Consider the following 18,055-nt stretch of genomic DNA (forward strand, 5'->3'; position numbering starts at 1 on the left):
ACAATTGATTTCCGGTCCGGGACAGGGGCCAAGGGGGCTAAATTAAAGCGATTCCGAAAGGCGCGCTGGGTTGCGATCACAGAACATCCGCTCGAAAAGTAAACCTCAACGGCAAACGCACGCTCCTCACTGTTCCAACGCATGATGGCGACTGAACTGTGCCGGGACAAAACTTTATAGTCCCCCCTCTCGAACGAGACCACTAGCACTCTGTTACGACATCTACCGACTAAATGGCGAACTTTTTAAAAAAGGAAGTTATGCTGCCGCACCCTGTATTTTGATATACTATTCTATACGTTAAAATATTGATGATTAATGGTGAGCAATTTATAATGAATATCCCTTTACCGTCTATTGTTATTTGAATAGGTATGCTGTTAAATTTTTTTACATTATTTGAAATGGAAGTACATTTCATAATTGCGATATGACGTTGTTTTGCAAGTTGTTAAATTTCGGATGTTATGAAATTATATCATTTATCTTTATTGCACCGGTTTCAAATTAATCTTTAAATAAAATATATTTTAATTGTTTATCGTTATCTGTTATTATCTTATTGAGGTATGTAATGATGGGTGAAGTATCTGATTATAGCATTTACCTTGAGCTGCGTTTGATTTGAACAAACACTTATTTTTTTAACAATAATAATTCTTTAATCGATATTATCATTAAAAGGTCCATGTTCGGGCTTCTATCAGAAGACTTATGTGCTTGAAGTTCCTTAGCCGCCCACTATCCTACTACAAACTACGAAGGTTGATATTAAAGTTTTGAGAGATAGACATATAAAAACAAATAAACCGATTCTTTATTAACATCAATACATTTTTACATGTTTAAACCAATTGATGAAACATTTTTTCCATTCCGATTGAGGTACCTTACCTCTTCAGGTTTAGAAAAACGTTGACCTCGCAATTTATTTTTGATCCGCGGGGATAAGAAGAAATCATTGGGAGCCAAACTAGGACTGTATAGCAGATGAACCATCAATTAGATGTTTTGACTGTTCAAAAACGTTTTTGTACGAAATTATGTGTGTGAGCTCGCTTTGTCGTCTGGTAAACAAATGCTGTACCATGTATGTACCATTTGGAATTGACCATTTAAGTTGATCTAATGGAACGGTGGCGACATGTCCAGTTCTTTGCTTCGAAGTGCTTGTTGTTTAGTTTCGACTTCATATGCATAGATCCATGATTCGTCATCTGTCATGATCTTATAGACGTCTTTTGAAGCATCGCTATTCATTTTTTTCAGCATTTCTCTGTATCAAACGACGAGTTTTTTTGGGCGATTGTCAAACTATGAGGTATCCAACCCGAAGAAATATTTTTGACAGCCAAATGTTCATGCAATATTGAATGTCTGCGAGTGGAGCTAATGCCCAAGTTTGCCTCAATCTCTGGGCATGTCACATGATGATCTTGCAATATCAGTTTACGCACAAAATCAATGTTTTCTGGCACAACAGCCGATTTTGGACGAAATTTATCCTGTAGCCACCACGATTGAATTCATTTCATTAAAAGGCTTAAGTAGATTGAAGGAGTAGTTTTAATATCTTGGGAAGTGGGACAAACCAAACCCAGAAAAATAGATACCTTAGTAAGGAGTCCATGTATTTTGGAGGCAGAACGATATGCACAAAATATCTTTTAAGATATAGGTACAGAGCGACTGGAAAGCCAAAGCGACTCCCCAAACAATATAATTTAAATCTAATGAAAATTACCAACAGTTCTATAAATTTTGTTAATAACCTTGTCGTGTTTGAAGTATTCATAATAAATAGCGTTTCTTCCAAAAAATGACGTAAATTCAAAGTAATGCGGAATATATTTATGGGCTCTAGTTTTAGGGTCTTCGATGATGATGAGGTAACACATAAACAAAGTTCGATAACTACTTAAACTTACTTTATATACATCAACTAAACAATCTACACAGAAATATATACAAAACTTAAAATTTCCTCGCGCGTACCGAATCTCTAGGAGCAGCGTAGCTTCATTGAGATGTAGGCGTTGGAGAGCTGTTCGCTCCACTGCCCCGGGGTGTTTCCGAGGAAGATCCCTGAGGATGTTCTCTTCCATTCAAAACGTCTCGTCTTGGTCCTTGTCCGTCTTGGTTATTCATAAAACGTGTATCAGGGATATCGGTGAGAAAAAATTTAACTGTCTATTAGGACATTGAAGAGGTTATGAAAAAAAAGGTGTCTTGGAATTCCTGGGTAAAATAATTATTGTTTTATTGAGGAAGATATTCGGGGAAATGTGTAGTTGTATTATGAATTTTTAAATGCGACGGCCCACGACGTTGTCGCCACATTTTTTTCGCCGAAACGACAAATCATTGTGCGTTATGTCGAGTATTAGAGCACATGCAACGATTTGATGGACCGTTTAACAGGGAAAATTCAATATGCAATCTATTAAAAGAAGTTTATTTTTAAAATATGTTAATATCTTATAACGGTTTTAGTAGTATATTTTTTTGAAAATATTCTATTTTTAGACGGTAACTAACGATGTTTGTGAACATAAAATTTTTAATAATACAAACCGAGGTAGGAGGTTATATCAACAAGACATATTTGGACCTTGTTAAGTAATTATGGATAATGCGGCGTGATTTAAGTCATCCGTGCAATTGATGCATCCTAAAATTTAGAAATTTAGTATTTGGTTTATACACGTGAAAGAATCATATACAGTGAGGTCCATTCATTTGCTACGTAATGCGCATTTGAAACCTCTCGGAGTAGATTGATTTTTATACATAAAACCACATTTTCCGGGTGAAATTACTTGAATTCTGATATTTTTTGGCCGCCTACACTCACTAATAAACAGAAATAATTTTATTTCGATTGTTGATTCGTATAAGCAGTACTACGGTGATGAACGTAAACAACTGGTAGGGAAAACACAGTCGGTAATATACTTGTTTTCCTATTATTTTAAATTTCATGATTAATGAATAATGGCTGTGATTACATGAATATTTTTGTTATATTTATAGAGAACTATGTTTCAAATAACAAAATTTTACTTAATAGCCCAGTCAATCTGGAAATTCAACGAAAGTTAGTATTATTTTATGAAATATAATTAAAAATAACATATTAAAAATCCTCATCGTTTCAGTATTTGGCAAAACTTTACTCCAGGTCAAAGGTAAAAATAATTATTTATTATACCAGGGAAAAAGTAAAAAATTTTAGCTCGAGGTTGTATTGTCTCCCTAAGTACAGCGACAAAAAACGGTTTTTTTAAGTGACGTGAAAATCGATGATTTATTATATTATTAGAATATTCAAGAGAGGAAATAATCCATGTGAAATTTGAGCATTGAAATTTTTAGACTATGTTGTACTTACAGCGTTGCTGAGGAAACTTTCAAAGTAATCAAATATCTGTCAATTTAGTTTTGTTATTTGATTTAAAAATTTTACACTTAGTGGTTGTTTAGAAGTTATTTTCGATACTATAGTCTATTTCAGAAAGGTATAGAGCAATAAAATGGGGAATTCCGTCCAGTTCGGCTTAATTTCAGTGTCGACCATAGGTGTAGGTCTTTAAATATTGTGTAGGGATTACTTAGGTAGTATATTATACAGTTACGTTTTGCGTTTAACAGGTACCGCTTGACCTTGTATTAGTGCCTCTGCCTATTTCCAAACCTACTTCAGACTCGGTTTAGTTTAACGTATCAGTATTTGATGTGAAGCCGTAAATAGTGTTGGCAGTATTATAAGATTAGTAATAAAATGGCGTCATTTACACCAACGAAAAGATGTTCCAATAATTCTCCACTATCAGTGAATGAAAAACTTATTTTAAATGTACCCAATTCCATAAAATACGATTACCCAACATTTACTGTACAAGAAACGGTCGACCGATGTTCCCGAATGACTGGAGTCATTCATTAAATTATTGCGGGGGAGAAAAATAGCAGGCCAAGTGGCAACTCCCAAGAAAAGTCCAGGCAGACCAGTAAAAGTCCTTGATGAAGACACTAAAAGTGTAGTTCGAAGAATAGTTCACTCTTTTTTTGATTTTAAAAAAGAAATACTAGATAAGATTTTAATGGAGGTAAAAAGCTTTTATGGAGCACTTTGAGAAATATGGATTTTGCCTGGGAAAAGCATAACCGTAAAGCACTTTTAAAGTTTATGACTTAAAGTAATCGGTTATGTTTGTTTGTACTTGATTGCTAGTTGCTGAAACCTGTTTCTCGATAGAATAAATTTAATCAAAAATATTAGAATTATCAATATTTGACGGTTCGAAATAGTTGTGTAAAGTTTCTAAAGCTTCCATTGCCTCTCGCTCTGAAATTTTTACTGGAGTCTCTTCACAGTCTTCTTCTTCTTCTGTGTCCAAAGAAGAATACATAGCAGCTATGTCATCATCATTGAATTCCCCTGAAATGAGTACATTATCATCTTATTTATTATCCTCTTTTATAGATTTACGAACATACTGAACAACTTCCGTCCTGTTGTAAACCTTAAAATTGTTGATAATACCCTGATCCATGGGCTGCAATTTACTCGTGGTATTGGCGGGCAAGTACAATAATGTAACATAGTCTAATTTGTTAATATTTTTGTGAGCTGTGCAGTTGTCGACAAACATAATGATGTTTCGTTTTTGGGCCCTCACTTTTTTTACCCAATCTGCAAATAATTCAGAAATCATCCAGGCCTTTTTATTGTTTTGATAATTAACAGGCAACGTTTTAATACCTTCGAAGTATCTTGGCATCTTAGATGTTCCAATTAAGAGAAGTGGCAGTTTTTCAGTTCCAGACATATTCGCACTTACAAGGATCTTAAATCCCTCCAACCACACATTACTGCCAGAAAAATTATCAATATGCAGCTTACTTACAAATTCTAGAGCTTTCTCTTTAATCATTGGTCCGCTTATTGGAATGTTATTATTCTGATCCTGCTTTATCCGGGTACTTTTTTTCAGTTGAGGAAAGAGATGATAGTCGGACGGAGCCAAATCTGGTGAATAAGGGGGGTGTTCTAGGAATCCAAACCCTAAATCACGAATTTATTGCATGGCAACATGAGATTTGTGTGCTGGGGTGTTGTCCTGCAAAAACAAAACAACTTTGGATAGCTTTCCGCGTCCTACGTCCCTAATTTTTCCCGTAGAGTGGTCAATAATGTCGAATAGTAATCTCCAGTTATTTTTCTACCCTTATCCAAAATATCAATCATGATTACTCCATGGCAATCCAAAAAAACCGAAGCAATAACATTTCCAGCAGATTTTTGGACACGAAAATTCTTAGGTCTTGGAGAACCAGAGTGTCGCCATTCCATCTATTGTTTCTTTGTTTCTGAATGGTAGAAATGTACCCAAGTCTCATCCATAGTACTAGATCACACGAGTGCCAATGTTCAAGATGTAATTTTCGATTACATTTCAGATATTTAGATTTTGTTTAGTTAGTAAAGTTTGTTAAGGGTTTGTTTCTTAGTCGAAATATGCGCGGTAAATTTAAAATTTGCGATTATTGAATTATTAATTTTGGTATATTTCTTTATTGAAATACCTTGACACCCTGTAGCTAAAATCATATCAACAAGAACTGTTAGTTGTAGTGTGACCCTCGTATTATTATTCTATTTGCTGACTGAATCAAAATATGACTTTTTGATGTACTGACTATTTAATAAAGTTGAAAGTATTGAACCACATGTATATTCGTATTATTTTACCCCTTTCACCCCTTTCTAGATATTTTGGTTATAAGTAGGTTTTTTTTTGGAAAATTTTGATTCACTGCAATTGAATTGTTGGAATTATAATTTTTCTTGGTTTTTGGGGTTCGTAGTTGAATTTTTCCGAAAAAAAGAGGTTTTCAAGGATAGCTTGTTTAAAATGAGAATTTTTCATGTTAATTTGGTCTAAGACGGCGTTTTCTTGATCATTTTGGGTGAAAAATGAAATTTTTCAAGACGAAATTATTATTGAAATTGGAAAAATCAATTTTCTGAAAAAAATTGGGCCTGATTAGTTTTACTGAGAGTAATTGGTCAGATATAGGCTTTTCTGAATTGGATTTTGACAAAAATTGATTTTTCGGGTTAAATTTTTTTTGAAAATAAGAGGTTTTCGAAGTTAACTTGATTAACATGAGCCCTTCTGGTCAAAATTGACATTTTCTTGATAAATTTGATTCAAAAATTGAATTTTTTCGTGACGAAATTTTTGGGACTGGAAAAAAATTGATTTCCTGAAAAAAATTGGGTCGAACTATAGTTTTTCTCAAAATAATTGGTAAAAAATTGGCTCTACCGGATTTAATTTTGACGAAAATTGATTGTGAAGGGGTTAACTCGATTAAAATGAGCCTTAATTCTTTTAAAAACAGGTACTTGATGATGGCTCGATTTTCACAATTTCGGTGGACATCTTTTTTCTTTTAATTTATTGTGTAACTTTGATTTACTTTTTTGACGACAAACTTTACACTGACACTTTTTAATAAGTTATTGTTCGTTGCTATGGTATCGCTGCAATCGTATCTGTATGTTTGGTAGCACCTATTTATGTGAGCAGATGTTTTCCATCATGAAAATAAATAAGAACAAACATCGCACAAGACTTACGAATGAACATCTCCAATCAATTCCTAACATCTTTTATAACTTTGATATGAATTTTAACAACCGTATATTATATACTTATATAATTTAATAAATAAAATATTTCAATAATTCAATTCATCTTATATATTAAAAAAATTGATGATTTCCATTCCGAGTCCATTCAGGCGTTCTACCCAACCGATTTGCTTAATTTTTTTTTTCAATGAAAGGTATTGATGCACAGATCAGCCATCAACCATCGGATTTCATCTAATTTTCACCATTCTCAAGTTATACTCAAATGCGATTTCATCCTGTACATTACTTATGGGAGTTTTTCACATACACACGTTCTATCATCAATATCAGGTTCTATTCAAGATAGAGACTTCGTTTTGGTTTAAGAACATTCGCTGAAACACCTTCTTCTCTTGAGGAGCTAGGCGCGGACATTCAATGTGGAGTTATGGATTTTTGTAGGTTTTTGGCAATTTTTCTACATTCAAAGATCTATATCTCAAGTTCTAAAATAGCTACATAGTTCGTTTTGGTTTAAAAACACTCGCTGAAACACCTTCTTTCTTTTGAGTTTTTGACCATTTAAATCGGTTGAGTTGGAGAGGAGCTAGGCGCGGACATTCAATGTGGAGTTATGGATTTTTGTAGGTTTTTGGCAATTTTTCTACATTCAAAGATCTATATCTCAGGTTCTAATATAGCTACATAGTTCGTTTTGGTTTAAAAACACTCGCTGAAACACCTTCTTTCTTTTGAGTTTTTGACCATTTAAATCGGTTGAGTTGGAGAGGAGCTAGGCGCGGACATTCAATGTGGAGTTATGGATTTTTATAGGTTTTTGGCAATTTTTCTACATTCAAAGATCTATATTTCAGGTTCTAATATAGCTACATAGTTCGTTTTGGTTTAAAAACACTCGCTGAAACACCTTCTTTCTTTTGAGTTTTTGACCATTTAAATCGGTTGAGTTGGAGAGGAGCTAGGCGCGGACATTCAATGTGGAGTTATGGATTTTTGTAGGTTTTTGACAATTTTTCTACATTCAAAGATCTATATCTCAGGTTCTAATATAGCTACAGAGTTCGTTATTTTCTATTACCTGTATAATGATTTCTGATACTTATTTAATGGATTCGATGCGAGCGAAGCCGCGAGTAAAAGCTAGTTTTTTCTCAAATTTCTCAATTGAATAGATGATTAAAAATAACAGTCGGACTTACCTATTATATATTCTACATGTGGAATTATTAATCCTCTTATCACTAGAATGTCTCCTACGATCTTCGAACAAGTCTTTAACGGCTGTAACTCCGAGCACGAACATCACCGGAACCATTGCGATTTCTTTACCGAACGCATTTATTGCCGGAAACCAATTGAGCAAAACGATAAAAATAAAATACAAATTCGCCACTCTGTGGAACTGTTCGAGTAAATTACGCGGAAGGAACGAAAGAAGCGTATATTTTGTAGTCCTGATACTATTATTAGGTCTACGACCGTTCGGATGTTCTTTACGGGGTGTTTTTGGGGGCACTATGTGATTAGGAACAACTATACGGTAACGTTCTTCGATATCTTCGTTTTTTGGAGAACGGCGGATTATGGCGCAAAGCACTCTTCTCCATAACGGTGGCGGAGCAGATCTTCTTAATGTGTAAATGGAATCGGATCTGCAATATACAATACAAATAATACTATAAAAAAATTATTTTTAAAAATTCTTATTTTTCAATACGTCAGTTAAATCAATACATAATGTTTTCTTTAATTCTCACTAATTAATACTAATATTTATCTCTACTCGTATAACTTGGATAGTCTACTTAATTGACTAACAATTTTACGTTTAAACGTAATTCATTAATCTTTTGGGAAAAAATCTAGAATGCTCCGCTTCCGAATTAACTAGAAGCTGAATTTAAGTTCAATAACGATATAAGAAGAGAGGAATGTAAATTCAATTTTGGTGAAATTAGATATTCATTTGGGACAAGTACATCGGTCAGTCAATAAGATCACTCACTAATTGGATAGCAAATTATTTCCCGATAGGTGTTCTTTAGCTACCACATGTTTTTTATGTAGGCCGTTCTATGAATTATGAATCTGCCAGTTTTGACAATTGAGAACAACTACAAAAAATGTCTATTTTTAGAAACAACATTCATTGCCCAAAAAGATCGATGCATTAAGTAAAAAACTTATTTAAACAACCTTAATGAAATCTATGTATTTTGAAAAAGAAATTCAACGCCATCAGCAACCAGCTAACATTACCTAATCTATAAAATTCAACTTTACTCATAACGAGCTTACCTATACGAATTTAATGTAATTCATAATCTAATCAATAGATTTTCAACATCATTCATAACGATCTAATCTAATCTAACCTAGAAAAATTTAATGTCATTCATAATCTAGTCAATGAAAATTAAAGTTTTTGTTAGCAACCAGAATCAATAAGCTTAACATTTGTATCAAGCGTCAATTTGAATATTGCTTTTTGAACTGTATGAATTCAATAAACCACAAAATTTAATACACAGCAATTCTAAATTAATTAATTCGCCGATGATGAATATATAAGTATTTGAAAGCTCGAAAAATATATTAGTACACTTTGTGTTTAATTGTAAATGTATTAACATTTCTATATATTTCGATCTCTACCAAAATATACAGGGTGTTCCAAAATTATCTTTACTTCAAAAATTCATAACTTCGAAAATAAACAAGATATTTATATTCTGTCTTTTGCATGTATTAATGCAAATAATAAAAATTTTTTTTCAATAGACTGAACACTTATAAGTGAAGATGTGGACACCACAACAGAAAGTTCAATGCGTGTCATGGTTCATAGAGACGAAATCATATAAACAGGTTCAATGGAACTTCAGGACAAAATTCTAAAGAGACCCACCATCTAGACCCTCCATCCGTGCATGGCACACAAGCTTCAGGAACACCGGATCAGCATTACATAAAAGTGGAGCCGGACGACCCAGAAAATGTGGAGCGAATATGGCAAACATTCCAGCACAATCCGAAAACTTCAATTCGTCAGGCTTCAAGGCAACTCCAAATGCCTACAACCACAATCCACAGGGTTCTTCGTAAACAATTGCGTCTGTATGTCTATAAGGTACAGTTGCTGCAGGCACTGTTGCCAACAGATCGACCAAAACGTGTGGAATTTGCCGTAGACATGTTACAACGTATTGAGCATTATGAAGATTTCTTGAAAAAGGTGTGTTTCAGTGATGAGGCCACGTTCCATGTGTCTGGTACAATAAACCACCACAACGTACGAATTTGGAGTTCTGAAACCCCACATGCAGTAATCGAGCTTCAATGAGACAGCTCAAAGGTTAATGTGTGGCTGCGTTTACCTGGATATGCTTTAAAACTTTCGCGTTGCCATCCTCACTTCCAACTGCGAACCACTGGTCAGGTAGAAATCTTACGTAGTCGCCGATAATGTAGATTTCGATGGTAAATGAGGTATGTCAAATATATCAAAATAAATGTTTTCTACTATTAACATCTGAAATAATTTCGAAAATTTATTCTGCCGTTCTTCGGCGCCAAATAGTGTTCGCTGGGAAATGTTGACCCAAATAGCGACGCTCTTTGTCGTTGTCTTCAGTTCGGATCTCCAACCCGAACGAGAGTTTGTTATACAACTCTGATGAGACGTAATAACGTCGAAACTAGTCAGTGGTTACAAACCTCTCCTTGCAATTGCGAACCATTGCGGATGTTAATATCGACAAAAATATCGATTGACATCACGCTCTTCCGAGGAGATGTAATTCAATATTCGTCGAGATATTAGCCAGCAAAGTAATTGTTTTTTCCATTGAAGAACGATTACCAAACTAAGTGGTTCTCTTACATCATGGCACAATACATATATAATATTAATTCTTTTGAAACTTAAACGAGTCCCAACCTTTTTTATAATTCTACAAAATTAGTACATAAACAATTTTATTTCATAAGTGGTATTGATACGTCATTTGGAGTTGTTATTAAGTTTAAAAGCTTTCAACAGTACTCATATACATATGCATTTCCAGATAAAAATTTTATAAATGTTCACTTCGAGTTCGAAAATACCCATTAATGAGATAAGACTAAAAATAACTGAAAAAATTACGATGTAGCAGCAAAAAATACGGTTAATAATTTTTATAATAGTATTACGAACTTGATGACATGGATCTATTCAGTTATGATGAAAGAATATAAAGTTTGGCGAATGCGGCGTCTTTCATATTGTTTTTTTAAATGTGTTTATCACATTTGTTTATATTGTTTTTAAGAACCAGTTTCTAGGAAAGCATTTTTATTTGTTTTTTTATGTTCACGTTCTAGAATTATCCGAGAAATTCCTGTCTTGTTTAAATACGTGCTTGTTTAGCAGCGAGAAGTCAGTATATAATGAATATCATAGTGAACGAATTATGTTCATAGTTTTAGATATTTTCCCACTTTCTAGGCCATAGTAATAGTCAATTTAAGTGTAAAATTTAAAGAAGAATAGACTTTCTATCAACTGACAGCGAACCGTAGTCATCAAGCCCGTAGGTACTAGGGGATAGAAACGTTAAGTTTATAAATCCAGATTTGAAGTGATTAGGTTAGGTTAGTGACACACATTTCATTTTTTTTCACGTTGATGCATTTACTCAATTGACACAATTCAATTCCGCGACAGATTTTTTAAACTTTCAACTATCAAAAACGCTTCTAATAACAGTTAAAAGCGACAGCTGGTAAATGAAAAAAAAATTGAATATTCACTTACCTAGAAGCCTGTCTCGAGTGTCCCGATTTCACGGATCCTCTAGGCGCTGGAGTTGCATCGGACTCTTTATGTCCAGGAGGTAATATAAAATCTGTTTTCGAGCCAACTCTGCTATGACCTGGTTTATGAGGTGGTCCGCTAGAATCAAACATTTGCCCTTGAGATAGAGCTCTTTGATGACCCCGCGCACCTTTCATAGCCGACCGACCTACTACAACGGCGGAACTGCTACCCCCATGACTTACGCTGCGAAGATGACCTCTAGTTTCAGGTGATCGGGTCGGTTCCGGAAATGTATAAGTAGAACATTGTGCGTTTGTAGATGGAGCTAGAGTTTCCGTTGGAGGGATGTTGGTAAAATTTTCTCCGGTGTTGATGATGTTCGACATTTTAAATCTGAAATGGAAAAGTGAATAAAGTTATAAACGATGTTCTAGTTCACGTTTCCTCAGTACGAGGATATATTGAAAAATTCTTAGCCTACTATGGAACCAAACAAAATTTCAATGTCAAAATATTTTATTACTCAACATATTCTCCTCTTAATTGGTTAATAATACATTTATTACAGCGAACTTGCAACGCCTCGAGACCTTTCAGAAAAAATGTTTCTTCTTGCTCTGCAAACCAGACCTCCACAGCTTTCATTATCTCCTCGTGGGAAGAAAATTCACGACCTTATAAACTGTTTTTCAGTTGAGGGAATAGATGACAGTCTGACGGAGCCAAATCTGGTGAATAAGGTTTGCACGGCAACATGAGATGTTTGTGCAACTCATTGTCCTGCAAAAACAAAACACCTTTGGTTAGCTTTCCGCGTCTTTTTTTCACGTAGAGTGGTCAGTAATGTCGAATAGAAATCTCCAGTTATTGTTCTACCCTTATCCAAAAAATCAATCATGATTACTCCATGGCAATCCCAAAAAACTGAAGCAAGAACTTTTCAGGCTGATTTTTGGACACGAAACTTCTTAGGTCTTGGAGAACCATAGAGTCGCCATTCTATCGATTGTTGCTTTGTTTCTGGGTCGTAAAAATGTATACAAGTCTCATCCATAGTAAAAATTTGGTTTATGAAGTCTACATCGTTTTCAAATCGAGCACAGATCGAACGCGATGCTTCTACCCTTGCACGCTTTTGGTCAACATTCAAACATTTGCGGATACATTTTGCAGCAATTTTTCTCATATCCAAATTGACGTGAACTATATGATGAACGCGTTCGTATGAAATATTCAGTGCTTCAGATATCCGTTTTTGCCCAATTCGACGGTCTGATAAAATCATGTCTTGAGTTGTGTCGATATTTTCGGAGACCGACACAGAAACTGGCCTTCCCGATCGATCATCATCTTCAATGGAAAATTTACCCCTTTTGAAGCTTACAGTCCAATTTGTTACGGTCGCATACGAAGGATATTGATAACCAATGGTATTAAGCATATCATCGTAAATCTGCTTACCTCTTAGCCCTTTTAAATACAGGTACTTGATGATGGCTCGATACTCCAATTTTTCTATTTTCACAATTTCGGTGAACATCTTTTTTCTTTTAATTTATTGTGTAGCTCTCGTTTACTTTTTTGACGTCAAACTTTGCACTGACACTTCTAATAAGTTATTGTTCGTTGCTATGGTAACGCAATATCTTGTTTATGCATGAAACTGGTCTAGGGTAACTAGATATCAATACATCCTCGTAGTACAGTTTATAATTTTCAATACATTTTCCTTTGAGATAAACACACTTTTCTATTTCCATCTCACGTTGTTTTGGTTGGAAATTGGAGTCACAACAATATACGGTTAGCTTCTTGCGGAAGATTGAATTTTTTCGATGGAGGCGAACCTCTTGCAAGAAAATTTTCTTTATTTTGTCTATACTGCTTTAGAAGCCTGTCCAGTTTTGCGTGTGTGCGTCTATTCCTGGTATCCATCGAGCAACAAATTGAGTTGGATTTAGCTCTTCTACAGTCCCACACATTTATAACACTTCCAATATTATTAAAACTTATATAAAATCCCTCGCCGACAATTTTATTTGATTTACCATAGGCGTAGATACCTTATTTTATGAATTTATTATTTTTATGAATACTTTTAAAAAATCGTTAAAAGGCAATCGAATCATTATAAATTGGTCATCATTATTCGCCGTTATTTAGAAAAAATGCACTTAAATGTAGTCCTACTTGGAACTTAGAAAAAAATCATTATTATATCTCATCAACTAACTGAATATTAAATTATAAAACGTAAATAGACGAGTAAAATGTACCTGCTTGTAAGGGAGTTTGGTTAGGTCCGGTCACTCCGGAATTTATACATAGAAATAGTTTTCCCCGTTTTGTCGCGGATGCCGAAGTGCCCCGATATCGGCAATGATGTTTTCTTGTACTAAGCGGCAATTATCTAGTTTTAGTTATTGTAAAAAAGACAGCCTTATTCTAGTGGGTGGTCTGCGATTTTAATTCTCAGGTTAGCGGACCGCTCCATTATTTTTAAAAATACTTAACGGCAAAGTCTGAGAATTTCTCGACATAAAAACGGTAGTTTTTGAGCTTGTCAGAATTAATGTTTTTATAAGTTAGCCGGCTAACTTGACAGGCGTAATGTTAACTATTAACCCCGTACTACGAAACAATCCGAAACCTGTTCAAATTATGTTTGGAACAATCGGGGATTCAATCTATTAATCGTTAGATTTCTGACTGTTGTTGGAACGCACTTTTAATCAACAATGAAAATGTCAGAAATTTGACGTTCATGAATTTCGTATTCACCATGTTTCAATTCATAAATTTTTTGTTATTTAAACCTAGTCGTAATGTTGCAACATCGAACGATTCATCTAAAATTGCCTTAGTCAATCAAATGATAAACAGCGACAAAGTAGTGATATTTTCCAAATCATATTGTACGTACTGTAAATTGGCTAAAGAACTTTTCGATAAATGCAATACGAAATATACGGAATACGTTCTGGATAACAGAGAAGACGGCGAAGAGATACAAAGAATTTTAGGGATACTAACAGGAGTGAAAACTGTACCAAGAATATTTGTCAATCAAAAATGTCTGGGAGGTAGAGCGGAATGTAAGCAGCTGTACGATACTGGAGAGCTCCAAAAATTATTGATTTATTAACAATATTATCACTGAAGATTATTTTATCAATTCCAATTTGTCTGTATAGATTACTTTCATAATAATAAGTATATCAATAACACGAATTGCTAAATTATGGCAATAAAGATTATTTTTTAATTCGAAATTTCTTATGCTCACATTTTACGAGGTTTGTAGAAAAAATTTCCTATTCAACCCTAATAAACCACCATTGAACCAATATCACACAAGTACCACTGAGATGCAGTCTCAATAACCGCGAAAATTTCATTATAGAAAAAATTTGTTTTCAATTTTATAAAGCAGATTATTGGTATTTGCAATATATCATATTTCTTCCAATATCAATTGCAAAAGACAGTTATGCGAGGAATAATCAAATTCGGTAAACATCTAATAAATCGTCAGTCCACGTGGACTCATCATCTCCACTGTTTACCAATGAAAACATTGAATCGTAAACATAAATGCATTTCTATTGGCCGAAGCTGTCGGAACACGTATGTACACACAAGTCAGGTATGAATTTAATAATAAAGATTTAGATAATACAAACACACCAAGTTATTTTAAATATATTCGAATGTTTAAAAAAGGAAAACATTCAGCAGTCTGATAATGCAATCATAATAAGAATTCCTGAATTAACTAGAGTAGAGTCACGAATAAGTTGACAAAGCTACTGAAGATTTTATACGTAGGACAATTTACGGGGTTGTAACATTAGAAGTAACACAGCAAAAGGTATACTAGTTTAGAAACATTGATTCAAGTTTTGTCAGGATGTGGTTTTAAACACAAAAAACTGAATAAACTGGTGGCAAAGATCGTTCGATGGCGTCAGATAAAAGACTACCGAAATTCTAATAGACGAATGGGGTACAAAAGGTCTCAGTTCCCGTCTGGTACCCAGTTTAAACCGAACACCCTTACAGGTAGGTACATTTTACTCGTCTATTTAGGTTTTATAATTTAATATTTAGTTCAATTTATAATGATTCGATTGCATTTTAACAATGTTGACGCCTGGATTTGACTAAGCCATTTTGTAAATTTACCGAAAATAAGTCGAAAATGAAGAATTAAATTTTTCGATATCTCGCTTCGTTTTCGAGATATCGATACTTGAAGTTGGAAAAATTTAATAATTGTACCTACCTAACTTAACCTTCTCGTGGTGCACTTTGAGTGTAAAAAGTCGTGAATTTTTTACAGCCAAAATTGTCTAAAAAACTTTTCTTCGCGCGAGGATTATTTTAGTTTATTATAATTTTTTTCTTATGAGGGGTTTCGCCCCATCGACCTCACGGGGGCTTCGCCCCTCGTCCCGAAAATAGATAACTTTTGAAAGCATTCAGAACGTACTTTTTGCTCGAAAGAGGATATTTTTACATTAAATTACTGATTAAATCTTCAAACTATCATTAAATATATTTTTTTATTTTATAAATAATGAAAAACAATCTACAATTCTTTTTGAAAAACATTCATAATCATCAGAGAGTGATGAAAGTTATCAAAAATGGCTCATTTTGCTATAAAAATCTGTTTTTTTTCAATATAATTTTGGAGTAACAGGGTAAATAATATAACAATTAAATAAACAATCTTTTGTTTATTGAATTACAAGATTCATATTGAATTTGAAGTGATAAAATATTCATTTGGAACGAAGTATTGAACGCCATCTGTTCAATAAAGCGAATTTTGAACTAACGTTTAATTATAACTTCAAGTATCGAAATCTCGAAAACGAAGCGAGATTTAAAAAAATTTCATTCTTCATTTTCGATTTATTTTGGCCTAATTAAGTCCAATCCACTGTTAAATTGCGGCGCCATGGAAATCGTACTCTCCCCCTTTCTTCCATAAGATATACATACATATTTTTGAAAGTATTTATAAAATGAGGTATCTACACCTAAGGTAGATCGAACAAAATTGTCTTCGCGTTTATGTGGTGATTTAACGAAAATAACTCCTTAAATTTTTTTCTTATTTTCAAAATCACCGAAATGCCGAAATCAAAATTATATTTTGTGTTGTTCCAGGTAATAAACTATCTGTGTACCTTTCATCCAAATCCGTTCACGTAATTGAGTAAGAAACATCCAAACTTTCACATTTACAATGTAAAGAAGGATATTCAATAATTTCGTGCTTGCACAGTCGTAAATAATTGTGACAATAAAATGTATGCTCTCGAAATTAAAACGATACAAAACGTGTTCTGCGGTTCGACAATTCATGACCTTTAATTTTTATTTTAATATGATATTGTGGAAGGTATGCACTTAACGGGAATTTTTTTAATCGCTAGAAAATGTATTTTGCCAATTTCAAGGCAGTGTAATTCGATTATTTACTTAATTTATAAATTAAATTTATTATTGTCAGTAAAGTAGTCTAGACGTATTGAGGTTATGTACTGTAAATACAAACAGAAAACATTATACGTTGAACATCTGTTTTAAAACAAACCTCGTTAGCAAATAATAATAAATCGGAGATGTTTACAACAAAAATAAATCGATGAAAAATGGAGAGAGGTTCGTTGAATTGTTTGTGAATGGGTTGGTGACATTAGTCTTGTAGGATGATTAATATCTTATATTCGGTCCAGATATGGGAAAAATTTTCCTCTGCAAACTTTGAATTATGGTGGATTTAGGAGGAAAGTGTAGTACGGAATGAACAGAACAAAAAAAACTTGACAATTTTTCGGAGATTGAAAGATTTTTTTTTTATTTAAGTAAGCTGACAAAAAAACTGCAAGGATTTAAAAAATGAAAATAAAACTGTATATAAGATGTTAATATAGTTGAAATCCCACAATTCGTATGAGTGGTTCATATTGTAGATCGATTTTATAGGTCATATAACCTAGACAAAAGTTATTTTCTTAGTAAATTTTTGAATAGCGACACAAAGGGAAAGATCCCGTATTAGTTTATAAAAAAGTCGTTACACTCTCGTAGCAAGAGACTATAGGGCATGTGTTACCATTAGCAATCAGCAAATATTAACAAAAATCTCAATTTATAAAACGAATTCCATTTGTTTTCAGATCGTCTTGATTTTAGGCCTCCTCTGTTATAAAATTAGTTTTTTCTAATAATTTTTGAAAGATAGATAAAATTTTTTACGTTTCGACTACTTGCAGTCCTTACTAGATAAAATTAATTCCATTTATTTAATAATTTTGTTCTCATTATTTCTTAACAATTCTTATAATAATTGATTTATGTAATGAAAAATATGATACACAAATAAAAGTTTCAATTTTGTAAGCACTTAATTTTGCAAAAATATGAGAATAAATATAGTTTAAAAAATGAAAAACACGCTTTTAAAGCGTATCAAACTGAAAAGTTGAAAATAATTTTTAAAATAAGCTTATTAAGTACATCACTAAATAAGTCGTGTGACTAACACAAAGATGGCGCTGCCATTGTCAAAT

At 33.4% G+C, this 18,055-nt stretch overlaps 1 protein-coding gene and 1 long non-coding RNA gene across 5 annotated transcripts in view; one reads left to right on the forward strand and one right to left on the reverse strand.

Annotated features, from left to right (window-relative positions):
* The window catches only part of LOC130452953 (phospholipid-transporting ATPase VD), a 65,797-nt gene that overhangs the window by 38,736 nt on the left and 9,006 nt on the right, over positions 1-18,055 (reverse strand). For all 4 annotated transcript variants that reach the window (XM_056792503.1, XM_056792500.1, XM_056792504.1 and 1 more), the window contains exons 2-3: positions 11,466-11,861; positions 7,867-8,319 (exon numbers count right to left, since the gene is read on the reverse strand). In XM_056792503.1, coding sequence (XP_056648481.1) covers positions 7,867-8,319; positions 11,466-11,854 — 842 coding nt within the window. In that variant the 5' untranslated portion in view covers positions 11,855-11,861. The remainder of the gene's footprint in view (positions 1-7,866; positions 8,320-11,465; positions 11,862-18,055) is intronic.
* LOC130452954 (uncharacterized) lies at positions 15,174-17,885 on the forward strand. Its single transcript, XR_008911010.1, has 2 exons — positions 15,174-15,530; positions 16,647-17,885. It is a non-coding gene; the product is annotated as an uncharacterized LOC130452954 (long non-coding RNA).

The sequence above is a fragment of the Diorhabda sublineata genome, chromosome 2 (genome assembly GCF_026230105.1).
Source record: "Diorhabda sublineata isolate icDioSubl1.1 chromosome 2, icDioSubl1.1, whole genome shotgun sequence".
Lineage (NCBI taxonomy): Eukaryota > Metazoa > Arthropoda > Insecta > Coleoptera > Chrysomelidae > Diorhabda > Diorhabda sublineata.